At 34.3% G+C, this 13,033-nt stretch overlaps 1 protein-coding gene across 2 annotated transcripts; it reads left to right on the top strand.

The window, feature by feature from the left end:
• The first annotated feature begins 351 nt into the window (after nt 1–351).
• On the top strand, nt 352–12,749 carry LOC141829986 (DNA-directed RNA polymerase 1B, mitochondrial-like). Of its 2 annotated transcripts, XM_074717451.1 has the most exons (19): nt 352–1,324; nt 2,848–3,060; nt 3,141–3,274; nt 3,360–3,426; nt 3,525–3,583; nt 3,709–3,826; nt 4,399–4,512; nt 4,613–4,744; nt 4,835–5,251; nt 6,134–6,184; nt 6,906–6,976; nt 10,033–10,117; nt 10,336–10,488; nt 10,621–10,695; nt 11,234–11,323; nt 11,423–11,470; nt 11,596–11,710; nt 11,817–11,920; nt 12,133–12,749. In XM_074717451.1, exons 1-19 carry the CDS (start codon nt 458–460, stop codon nt 12,241–12,243), a joined length of 3,024 nt encoding a protein of 1,007 aa, XP_074573552.1. In that variant the 5' UTR covers nt 352–457; the 3' UTR covers nt 12,244–12,749. The 2 variants fall into 2 exon arrangements, with proteins under 2 accessions (XP_074573552.1, XP_074573562.1); XM_074717461.1 differs by lacking the exons at nt 11,234–11,323; nt 11,423–11,470; nt 11,596–11,710; nt 11,817–11,920; nt 12,133–12,749 and having other exon boundaries at nt 10,344–10,488.
• Nucleotides 12,750–13,033: the final 284 nt, after the last annotated feature.

The following is a 13,033-nucleotide window of genomic DNA, read 5'->3' as shown; positions in this document are numbered from 1 at the left end:
AATCGCAACAAAGAATTGTTTCACACGCTGAAAAAATTGATGTCAAATGAAAATTATATCAGTAGTTAATTTTTAAATCACTTTATATGAATTATTCTATGTCAAATAATTCAATGAAAAATATTAAGTGGAAAGGATTTAAAGTAATTTGATTTTAAGTGAAAATTATACCATAAGTCCCTGCCAAGTCAGCAATTGGGCTCTGATCACAGCGCATGATTCCGTAAATACCGACAATTTATGGACCAAAACGAAAATATCTCTGCCTCAACTAAAAACCCAGATGAGAGACTGATATAGGGTTTAAGAAAAAAGGGGCAGCGTCTGTTGTGCGCACGAAGGCGCCGCCTTTCTTGTTCCACGGCGCCGCCTCATCAACCTAAGATTCGTGAACCTTCTCCGGACCGCTGACATTTTGAGAGATCACGACTGCAGTTCGTCGTTGGGTAGCATAGGTATGTGGCGCAGCATTGCAAGAACGGGAGTCCGATCCTCTCGGAACCTCAGATTGCCTGGTGGCCGGTCGGAAACGCACCCTTCCGTATCAGGATGTCTCGGTTCCTCTCCAAATTCATCCCCATGCGAGAAAGCTAAGTTCTTGGATGCGCCACTAGCTGCTAAGCTCTTGGGCACCAGGTACCGACGGGATGGAGATGGTTTGCCGGATTTATGGCATATGAATCCGTCAATTTTGGGGGCATCTGAGCTTATTTCGAATTCCAGGAGCTTCTCCAGCGTCGCAAAGACTGTCTCTTCCTCTGATGTGGACGAGGCGGAGGCTGTCTTTACTGATGCTGATGAAGATATCTCGATAAGTGGGGAGGTGCAGCCCTTGTTTCAGTTGAAGAATAATGACGTTAGCCGAGGCAAGGACAAGGTGGAAGGGGTTATTTCTGAGATTAAGCTGAACCGTCAGTTTCAGCACTCACAGAGGGAGATACAAGGAAAAGGTGCAGCCAAGGATGCAGCTCTACGCCAGAGACAAATAAAGATGGAGATTGAAGCTTGGGAGGCCGCAGCAAAAGAGTATAAGGAGCTCTTGATGGAAATGTGCAAGAAAAAGCTAGCCCCCAATTTGCCATACGTCAAGTCCTTGTTCTTGAACTGGTTTGAACCATTCAGGGATGAGATAGCTGCAGAGCAGGAAAGGTGTAAGGGTCAAACAAAGCTACCATATGCTCCGTTTTTCATTCTCCTTCCAGCAGATAAGATGGCAATCATCACCATGCACAAGCTTATGAGTCTTCTAATGACGGGCAGTGGAGATGGGATTGTCCGCGTAGGTCTGGCTGCATGCAGTGTTGGTGAGGCTATTGAGCAAGAGGTGCTAATATCTTCTTATGCTATGTTTTCATATTTTTCATATTTATTGTGCATGGACTATCTTCTGCGTTTATGGTTCTTATGCTAAATTAATTTCAGGAAATAGATATTTCCATTTTATTTATTTATTTATTTTTGTCCATTGACTATCTGCAATATTTATGGTTCTTATGCTAAATTAATCTCAAGAACTAGATGACCCTCTTACAAAGTCCTAATTTGCTCGTCTGTTAAGGTCGGGTAATACAAGCTTAATAGGCTCCACTCGATGACAATGACATTTGTCTCAAATTGTGGATTTCTAGTGAAGTCTGTTGCATATTCCTTCTGGAAAATTGGAATCCTAACCTGTTCAATTGGTTGTTGAACATATTGAGCATCTTATTTAATAAAACTAAATTATTAGCAAATCTTAGTTAATATAAGAGCATGGAGTATCAGTATCACTGAGGAAGAGTTCTAGGAATTGTTCTTCTTATTAAAGGCCCAGTCTTTTCTAAATAAAGGTTTGTCATCATTTTGAAGCAATCATAAGATCATATTGCCTATTTTAAAAATTTCTAAACCCAGTCTCTGATCCTACAAAGGTTGAACATTCAAATCTTTCCATTTTTGAAACAGTAAATTTCTATTCTATTTTATGCAAATAAAATAATTGCATTTACTTATCGACTATTAACTAGGCTTGGAAGAACTGAGACTAAAAATTTAGCAAGTTCCACAATCAGATTCCCCTATCATGGGGCATCGCTTTAATTAATTTGTATGGGACAAGTAGCCAACTGACTCTGCATTTCATCTTGCGGATATGCTAGTTTTTGGTACTTATAAATGAGACCGGAGCTTCAACCAGTCAAAATTTGATCTGTGGTTTACAAGTTGTCATATAATCACCAGTAAGGGTCTCAGCAAGAAATTCAAATTGATCTTAAGAAGAATGTGGTCAATATCTTTTTTTTAGCAAACTCAAATAAAATGTGCATCCATTCAAAAGTGCATAGGCCTTCAGGAACAAAATTTATCAAATCAAGTATATAAACCTTACAGTTTATTGCAGAATGAAATTGTACCTCATTTCCGATCAACTTGCCCATCTGTCTCATGTGTATCCAATTGAAGCTGTTGATGTTATTATTTTTGACCACATAAAATTCATTATGAGGTTCAGAAGCTAAAACCTTTAGTCAGAATATTACAGGTTAATGATCGTTGATGTTGCTTCTAATTGGAAATTTACTGCCTCTTAATGGTTTGATATTGCAGTTATCAGATGGAATTTTATGCCTTGTATTTCTCAGATCTCTTCATTTTGATTCTAGTTGATCTTGGATGGTAATTAAGTATTATAATATTCATTTAGTCATTTTGGTTAGCTTTATGTTTCCATTTGTTGTTGAATTGTATATTTGAGGTATGATATGGTAATGCTACTATAATAATTTCTAGTTTCCTTGGTTAATACGTAATTTCTTGTGCTCATTTAGCTCTACTGGTCTAATTTGTGCACACTTCTGCATGGATCAGGTTAGAATTCAGAGTTTTTTAGAAAAGACAAAAAAGAAAGATAGTAAGAAAAAAACAACTGAAGAAGAGCAGCGTGACACTGTGACAAAGGATCAACAGTTTTTGAGGAAGAAGGTAAAAACTTTGATAAAGAAGCAGAAGCTTCGCCAAGTAACGCAGATTGTCAAGAGCCAAGATGATTCAAAGCCTTGGGGTCTAGATATTCATGCCAAGGTATAACTTCTTCCATTTAGAAATATCATATTGTATCAGCTGTATAATTTTAGCTTCATTTGCATGCATTTTTTTGTTAGGTTGGGAGCCGTTTGATTGACCTATTATTGGAGACAGCTTATATACACCCCCGTGCTAGCCAGTCAGCAGATGGCCTTGTAGATATTCGACCTGCATTCAGACACTGCCACAGAACTAAGATAAATGATCAACAGTAAAGCTCTTGATATTAGTTCTCCTTTTAAGATGGTGAATGATCATTTATTTTCCATAAACTGATATCAGTTCTTTATCTACAGAAAGCCTGGCCGCCTTTATGGGGTTATCGAATGTGATCCATTAGTTCGGCAAGGATTAGACAAGACGGTTAGTTTGATAATTTATTCATCTTTTTCATTTGTGATATTTACTCTTGCAATGTTTCTTACAAATATTTTTTGTTCTAAACAAATTCTGTTTAACAGGCACCACACATTGTTATGCGTTACATGCCTATGTTGGTGCCTCCAGTAGGTTGGACGGGGTAAGTGCTTATTGTTGCCAGTAATGCTTGACTATTGATTTAATTAGTCACTTTTCCTCATCAATCTAATAATAAGTTTTCTAAAAAGAAAGATTCTTATTAATGTATTCATTTTGGTCTTTTAGGTACAATAAAGGAGGACATTTTTTCCTACCATCTTATGTAATGAGAATACATGGGGCAAGACAACAAAAAGAGGCAGTTAAAAGGGCTCCAAGAAAGCAGTTGCAGACTATCTTTGAGGTTTTATATCTTGAAAACTTGTACATTTCTCATGCAATTATAAACTCAAGAATATTTTCTTAATGGTGCCGACTGAGTTGGTAAACACATTGTCTATTGATGCTTAATCTTGGATCAAATCCCACATCATTGATTATCTTCAAGATTTTTTTTATTCACGTTAATGTTTCATTGGAACTCGTTCTATTATTTTGGTTTCCCTAATCATTGATATATGCATCTAGAATTGTAAAGTTTTGATTATATGATAATTTACTCTCCATATTGAAAATAGTTGGTCTTTTTCTTTTTAACCTGATGGTGGCCTTTTCCATTAAAGTGCTTGGTATTTTCATTGAAATACCATGCTTGGCTTTCACATATGGAAATGCATGATTGAAATATGCACGAGCTTCTTATGACACTTGCATCATTTTGCTAATGATTTGTATTGTTGCTAGCAAGAGCCTACTTAGCAACAATTTTTTGGTTATCTGTACAACAGCTTCCACCTACTCAGAAATTTGGGGATGGTTATTGTCTAGGATAAGGTATTCTGTGAATTAGCAGAGAACTAATCGTACATATTTCAGGCTCTGGACATGCTTGGTAGTACTAAATGGAGGGTAAACAAAAGGGTACTTGGTATTGTAGAAAGAATATGGTCCAGTGGAGGATGTCTTGCTGGCTTGGTTGACCGTGAAGATGTGAGTTTTTCTTGGCTCTTTATATTATCTTTGATACACACTTTTTTGTATTTTTTTTGACAATGTAACTTGATACTATCTTTATATTATCCAACTCCAGATCCCTCTTCCTGAGAAACCTGATACTGAAGATGAGACTGAACTTCGGGAGTGGAAGTTGAAAATGAGATCTGTTAGGAAGAAAATTAATGAAAGACATTCTCAAAGCTGTGATGTGGAACTTAAACTCTCTGTAGGAAGATACCTTTTGTATTACTTCCGTAAGTTCCTTTACCAACATTTATACCTAAAATATGAGCTCATCCTTTATTCTTGAAATCAGGTAGCTAGAAAGATGGAACATGAGGAGGAATTCTATTATCCACACAACCTGGACTTCAGAGGGCGTGCTTATCCAATGCACCCCTACCTAAACCATCTTGGTTCTGATTTATGCCGAGGAATTTTAGAGTTTGCAGAGGGAAAGCCACTTGGAAAATCTGGCTTACGTTGGTTAAAAATTCATTTAGCTAATTTATATGGCAGTGGAGTGGACAAGTTCTCTTATGATGGTCGAATAGCATTTACAGAAAGTCACTTGGAGGATATATTTGACTCTGCGGATAGACCACTTGAGGGTGGGCGTTGGTGGTTAGGTGCTGAAGACCCCTTTCAATGCCTGTCAGTTTGTATCAATCTTGCTGAGGCATTAAGAAACTCTTCTCCAGAAACTACAATTTCACACATACCTGTACATCAGGTGCATGAGTATTCTAGTTTCATGTTCTCTGCTTAAATGAGACAATAATTTGCCTTTGATTAGTCTCAGGCTCTAGTTGAAAATCATGACTTGTTTTATATTAGCTATTATGTTTCAATTATACATGTGAATTAGGATTCTATAATCATTGGGATCAAGAAACCTATGGGAAATTTAGGAATGTTGGAAGAGAATAAAATGAAAGAAAGTGAAAGGGAATAAAAAAGGAAAAATAAATCATAAAGAAAAAAAAGAACAGAAAAGAGAAAGGAAGGTGGGTTAGGGTCACTTGAAGGATTTATGATAGTTATATGGATACCTAAAGTATGAAAAAAGTTGATATTCTTGTCCCAACCATTCTTGTTAACCCTGATACCACTAGTAAAAGGTGAATTAATATGAACTTGTGAACATCAGTTCCCTACATTATCTGATGGACAATTGCTTGGTGTCAAACAGACTTCACAATTGGTAGACCACTATATATTGAATTATTGTAACAGAACATGTTTTGTATGAAGTAAGTGCAAAGATAATGCTCCTGTTTTTTTGTAGAAATTTAAAGGAGATAGATTTAAATAGTTTGGCGAAACAATTAGATAGTAAAAATTTCGAGTTCATAGAACAACAAACAGTCACAAAAACATTCTTTGGAATTTTTTATGCTGAATCTTAATAGTTGGCACTGATATTATGTTTGTGAAAAGAGTACCTAGTTGTGCATGGATATTGAGAATACTTTAGAGTTTTATAATGTGTGTGTGTGTGTGTGTGTGTGTGTGTGTGTGTGTGTGTGTTTTGCTTTGGTATTATTTTGTTACTAAAAGTGGTTATTCTGTGCAATCAAAAATAGTGCCTGAAGCTTTTTATTTCTTTTTTCAGGATGGATCTTGTAATGGGCTTCAACACTATGCAGCTTTAGGAAGAGATAAGGTAGAGCCTCTCTTTTGTTATTGCAAATTGCATTCTTGTAAAGGATTTTATTATCAAAGTAATATTCATTTTGATGAAGTCGGAAGCAAAGTAGAGTAGAACCTATCTTTTGAAAGTTTTTAAATATATTTTCTCTTAAGATTTAACTGTTGATCTTACTAAGAAAGAACTTATTGAAATTGGAAGCCTTATTTTGGTGTTGATTGGTCTCACATGAAGATGATGCATGACTCTCAATCGAGCATGACACTATTGTCCAGGGAGACGTCAACAACTATAGAGGTATTCTGTGCTGATGGTAGCTGTTGGCTTCCTATCCCATCACATCTCCTAGCAGATGACATGATGGTCGATGCTGCACTAGGGTCTTGACATTCAATGTTTTGGTGGAATTGGCTGCTACCATCTCTTGCTGAATTTTGTTTTTTGTGTTGTGTTTGTATTTGTAGATATTTTATTTGATTACTTTTAGTTCTTTTGGTCCTTATGCAGTTCATATTTAGTAGGCTTTTTATCTGCATCTCTTATTTAGTCAGAATATTACACTAAATACTGTTATGCTTAATTTGAGGCCACAGAGAGCATTGCTTCTATTAATAAAACAAATTATAACTGATATTGTGTACATGTTTTCTTTTTTATTATACCATCTAATTTCTTTCTTTTTATGTAATGTAACATTTTTTTAATTTTAATTAACTCAACTTCAAATTGAATTTAGTTTGGAGCTGCTGCGGTAAACCTAGTTGATGGAGACAAGCCTGCAGATGTTTACTCGGGCATAGCTGCTGGGTACGATCTTGTGCTTCAATAATTTGTTTAGTGTTCAATTACTTCGATAACTTGTTTAATTGTGTTTGATTCATTTTTCTTGTCTTATTTTCCTAGACGCTTGAGTAATATTATGTTGGATCGATAAATTTTATCCTGACATGCCAAGTATTTAGAGGCTATGCAATTCAACTTGAAATGTTTAGGGTCAGTTTACATGGATGGAAGCTATGGGAGGGAAGAGGGAAAGTAACACAAAATATGTCCATAATGATGAGGTTCCATGTACTTTGATTAAATAAAAATTTATTTAATTAAGTGGAAATTAATTAATTAATTAATTTTACTATTTTTAATTTATTTCATTGGAACATATGATAATTATAATATGTGTACATGGCACAGCACTTTGATTAAATAAAAATTTATTGAATTAAGTTAAAATATAATTTATTTTATTAATTTTAATTTAGGTCATTGAAACATATTTCACCAAAAGGCGGAATCTGCCATCCCAGTGGCTCCACACGGTCGGTCCCATGACCATCTGTGAGGAGGTAAATCTAGAAGCTGCAGTTGGTCACGACGGAGGAGGCATTGCCTTGGCTTCGTCGAGATTCAACCTTTACCCACTTTAGCGAGTCTGCTCCGTCGTAACTAACTCAACTATGCCCCGGGGCAGGTCATTGGAACACATGATAATTACAATATGCATGCATTGAATGGATTTGATAATATTTTTTTTAAAAATCTATAAATTTCAGTTTGAAAGTATAAAAAAATTTAAATTGTGAATTTAATTTTATTAAAAAAATTTAAATCTAAATGTTTCAAATTTGATTGAGTTGATTCAATCTAACTTTATATATATTTTTTAGAAATTTCATATTTAAATATATGTAATTATAAAATTCAAAATCTAATTGAAGCCTAACATATAATATTTTACATACTAAAATTTGAAAAATCTTATATCTCTTTATTTTTTTACTCATCTAATAATTATAGTTAGAAGCAAAATTAATTAAAACCAAATGAGCGAGTTTTAAATTATTTCGCTACATTCAAAAAAATTATTTATGTTTATAAAAAAATAAATAAAACAAAGTGATACTTAATACTCAAATTTCTTATCAAATAATAGGAATAAATTTCAAACACAATTACATAAACACGTAAAAATATATATTCATTTCAAATAAAATTACATGTTTAATAATCAAAGCCTTTCGCACTTGCTAATTTAATAGTGTTATAATGTTGCAAATTCAAAGCAAAACATATCCTAGTTTATTGAAAACCAAGGAATGTCTAATTTCCTCATTACTTATTCAATATATTTATTTGACATTGTTATGTGCAATCATTATGAAACAAAAGAAGTATATAAGTTACAATTGGCTAAAGTTAAAAAAACCCAGTGGTTGCAAGTTTTTTTAGTTATTAAAGTGATTAAATTAATCAATAAATATAAACAAAATACCAAACATATATTAATAAAGTAATTAATTATTCAATAAACAACTTATTTCAATAAAAAGTTAATTAAAAGATACAAATTTTACTAAGATTAATTCTGCTTTTATTAATAATTCAATTAAACAATATTGAATTCATACAACACTGTATGATAGAGTCGTTCTAGTTAGAGATTGAAATTTCTGCATGCTTTGAAATTTCAAACCTTGGTAGTAATACAATTACAATGAGTTTGTTCATTCTAAAGGGCTTTTCAAGTACATACTAAGAAAAAAAATGACAACTCGGTACACGAAGCTCCTACCAATGCGAGTATCGGAGAAAGGTCAAACCACATTAGGTCTATTATATACAGTCTTATTCTGTATTGCAAGAGGTTATCTTTGCAACTCAAACTTGTGGCCATTAAGGTCAGGAGCAACTTTATCATTGCACCAAGGTGTCCCTTTAGGTACATACTAAGAAACTTAAAATGAAAATATAGCAATCAATTAATTTCCAAGAGAAATTATTAATTAATTAAAACATAGATAAAACAAACTATAAATCCTCAATGAGCATTGATAAATCTCCAAAAGCCTCTAACTTCGATGTCTATTTCAGAGCAATCTAATGTTGCTACACCCTACATGCTCACCTTGGGTAAATATAGAAACAAGATAATATGAACATTAACTAGGGAAATAGCTACTAAGGCGAGTGTTTGCTAATCTTGTATGAATGTTTAGTATAGGTAGCAAATCAAGTAGGGATAAAATTGGTATAGCCACCCCAAATAGTTGGTACAAATACGATTTGATCATGAATGATGGTGACGACGACGATGATGATAGAACATTGTTGATTAATATTGATTGATATATTTCATGGGGTTTTGATTAGACGATTGACATGGATATTTTTCTATGTGGAAATGGGGAAGTGTGAATTGGATGTTTATCAATATACTTTACTAGTTACATATTAGCCATTTTGTTACTATAAATATGTTTTTAATACCGAGCACATATGCACCTCTATCCTACATATTTGCTATGCTGGGTCAACACATACTGCATATAACCATATATGCATTCTGAAATCTTAGCAGGGACGGAAAGACCACTGTATGAAATGCTTTAGTAAGTATTCAACCACTGTATTTTTTATCTGTCCACTTTTTTAAAGTGGTTTCCGTTAGCTGGATAACATAGTCACACTCTCTCTTAAGGGGACACCTACACTGTGTTGGATGTGCAAAAATTCACCTTTTTTCTTATTTTCTCCTGTCCAGTGTGCACTGTACACAAAGGGCTGCCTGTTGCAGCAACATATATGCAGCTTTCCAGTTTAGGAATTTAATTGTTTTTTAGCTGAATTATTCAGTGAGATGTCTCACATATTTGAAACTTATTTTGAATTATCTCCTCTAGCTTCTCTGCACCTCTTAGAGCTACTAATTAATTAAAAGTTTGCAATCTACTGCTTAAACTTTTTGCATTTCCACTACCCTTTCAACTGAGAAAAATCTTCAAGGATATTGTCTAATTGAAATTGACATTGGTTAGCATTTTGGAACGCTGAAAGAAGTTATTTTGAATATCATTTATATAATGCAGGGTCCGAAAAATCATGCAACGAGATGCACAGCAAGATCCTGCTGAAAACCCAGATGCTTTACTGGCTAGACTAATAGTTGATCAGGTTTGTACATTACCTGGTCTACACTGTCCTAATACTTTGCTGTATCTAGTTTGAACTTGCAGCAAGAACACTTATTGGTTGTTCATCTGTAGACTGTTGATTCTAACATGAATTGATAGTTCTTTTCTAAGAAGTATGTGGAAATAGAGGATTTCTTTTCTTGTTAACCATGCATTAGACTTGGTTGTTCCTTTGTAATTGTTTTTCTGTTAATTAAGGTTGATAGGAAGTTGGTGAAGCAGACTGTCATGACATCTGTTTATGGCGTAACTTATATTGGAGCTCGAGACCAAATAAAAAGAAGATTAAAGGATCGTGGTGTTATTGCTGATCAAAAAGAACTATCGAGCGCTGCTAGTTATGCTGCCAAAGTAATTAATAATCCTCTTCTCACTTTACACTTTTCGTTATGTACTTTAGGTTTTGTTGAATGTTTTTTTGTTTATCTGAGTATCTTGATCATCTGTTTTTGTTTATCTGAGTATCTATGATCATCTGTACAGACGACGTTGACTGCATTAGGGGAGATGTTCGAATCTGCACGTTGTATTATGAGCTGGCTTGGTGATTGTGCGAAGGTTTGTAATTAGTTAATTAGTCATCAATACTACAAAGCTTTTCAGAACTAAAACTCAAGTATACTGGCTACTTTTAGCCAATTAAGGTTATTTTTAGCCAATTAAGGCCGCTTTCTGGATAGAGATGTTGAAAATGCTGTTAAATCATTAAGTATGGTGGGTGAGATTAGTTACTGACATTGCTTATGATAGGAACCCAGTTCACAATTTAATACCTATCAAAAATTCAAAAATATATTTGAGACAATAAATAAATTTCACATATTCGATTTAATTAAGTTAGCTATTTCTTCTACTTTGAACTATGCTAAAACTACATTGCATATTGTCTTAGACATGCTTTTTCTGAAATAAATTTCCTCTGAATATCGTGTTTCCTTGGACACAATTTTCTATTGACATAGTACCATAATTTTCCTTGATATAAAATTAGGTACTAGCTTTTGATAACACTGATGATTATGCTTGTGTTTTCTTTCATATTTTTAGAAACCTAAGTGCTGGAAAAAGCACTAAACTGAGTTGTCTTGTTCTACAGATTATTGCTGCGAAAAACCATGCAGTGAGGTGGACTAGTCCTCTTGGACTTCCTGTAGTTCAGCCATATCGTGCACTTGGAACACAGCTTGTAAGTCATACTTGAAGCTATTGATGCAAGATTCCAGTCTTCATTCTTCTTTATTGGGCATTAACTAATCTTTCCATATACATTAACAATGTCGTTCAGGTTAGAACATCTCTTCAGGTAGTGTCCTTACAAAAGGAAACTGACAAGGTCTGCTTCTATTCTTTTCACCAATTTTTTTTGCCTGTAGCTGAAGATATTAGCATGACCTCTTCTTTGATCCTTGATCAAGCTTTTAGATGCTTAACTTTTGAACTTTCCTGTTCCTTCTATAGGTCATGGTGAAACGGCAAAGAACAGCATTTCCCCCAAACTTTGTTCACTCTCTTGATGGCTCTCACATGATGATGACTGCAGTTGCCTGTAAAAGAGCAGGATTAAGCTTTGCAGGTTTGTTCTTTTGTTACGGAAGACACCTTTACATAATTAAATGAACAGTTCTTTTCTACTGCATCCATGAAGTGGCTGATTATACATCCTTTTTATTCTGTTGCAGGAGTCCATGATTCATTCTGGACACATGCATGCAATGTCGACCAGATGAATACAATTCTTCGTGAAAAGTTTGTGGAACTCTATGAGAAGCCTATATTGGAAAATGTAATTTCATTGTCTACGCCTCTTCTTCTAATAATGTCGGAATAGCTCAAATGTAGTTGTTTTGCCTGGGTGCTGTCAGTACTCTCAAGCATCAACCACTTGAATAACCAAGTGCATCTTGAAGTGAAAAGTTTCTTTTTAGCAATGCCAATTGTTTTATCCTTACCCTTTTGAGGACAACCCCTGACATGCCAAATGTACTTTTTTTGCAGCTATTGGAGAGCTTTCAGCAAAAATTTCCAGACTTAGAATTCCCACCGCTGCCAGAGCGGGGAGATTTCAACGTGAGAGAAGTTCTGGATTCTACTTATTTTTTCAACTAATGTGGCTGTTCCCTTCCAGCTCTTCGGCTTCACGTTGGTTGCAAGACTCAAACATCTACATCTTCGTTTGGCCATGCAAGTCTATCTATTAGGTGGTGCATTGCAAGGATGTTGATTCTTCATGCAGCTGAATCCTCAACGGAAGTTCAGGGAAAGTCGTTTCTGCGTTGAGTATGTTTCGCCCAGGTCCAAAGTTGATGAGATCAGGGTAAAGAAATAAAATGTTAATCAGGGACAGGATGAAGTTCCTATATACGCACTGAACTAGCCTTGAGAATGAGCAGGTAAGTTCAAGCAGTGAAAACTATGACAATGCCTCACAATAAATGCCAAGACATTTGAGATCACAGAGATCTAGATAAGCTTATCGAGAAGTTTCTTTTTGTAAAAATAGTTTGAAATGAGATTTTGCTTGTTTTTTATTTTTGTTTTATTTATATGTTCTTTAATATCAGATGTACCTAGAAAACTTGTAAGGAAACGGTAGCTTATACTTTGAATTCTCTTCGGTTAATGCTATTTTGCTCTTGTTTATTCATTATGTTTATTGTTTTGGTGTGGTTGAAGAGATTGTTCTCAATTATAATACACATTATATTATTGCTTTTTTCATATTTTATTTGGATCTGAAATGTTTGATTACTTAGTGTTTTTTGGATAACATGGATATTAAAAGTGTTTATTATTGAAATATTATTATGGGAATCAATTGCTTCTAGATAAATGAGTTTAATTGATGTAATAATATTATTGGAGAAGATTTAATTTTGTTGCTCTTAATTCAGCTAGA

The sequence above is a fragment of the Curcuma longa genome, chromosome 1, assembly GCF_044706935.1.
Source record: "Curcuma longa cultivar G26 ecotype Majalengka, Jawa Barat chromosome 1, ITB_CL_G26_1.1, whole genome shotgun sequence".
NCBI classification, from domain to species: domain Eukaryota; kingdom Viridiplantae; phylum Streptophyta; class Magnoliopsida; order Zingiberales; family Zingiberaceae; genus Curcuma; species Curcuma longa.
Note: the sequence above shows the minus strand (reverse complement) of the source record. Positions and strands in the feature narration are given on the sequence as shown.

What these genes read in the sequence shown, in the direction of transcription:
- LOC141829986 (XM_074717451.1), top strand. Translation starts at nt 458, where the DNA reads ATGTGGCGCAGCATTGCAAGAACGGGAGTCCGATCCTCTCGGAACCTC. An exon ending in GTCTAGATATTCATGCCAAG is followed by an intron (nt 3,061 to 3,140) that starts GTATAACTTCTT and finishes TTTTTTTGTTAG; the next exon opens with GTTGGGAGCCGTTTGATTGA. An exon ending in ATGTGGAACTTAAACTCTCT is followed by an intron (nt 4,745 to 4,834) that starts GTAGGAAGATAC and finishes TCTTGAAATCAG; the next exon opens with GTAGCTAGAAAGATGGAACA.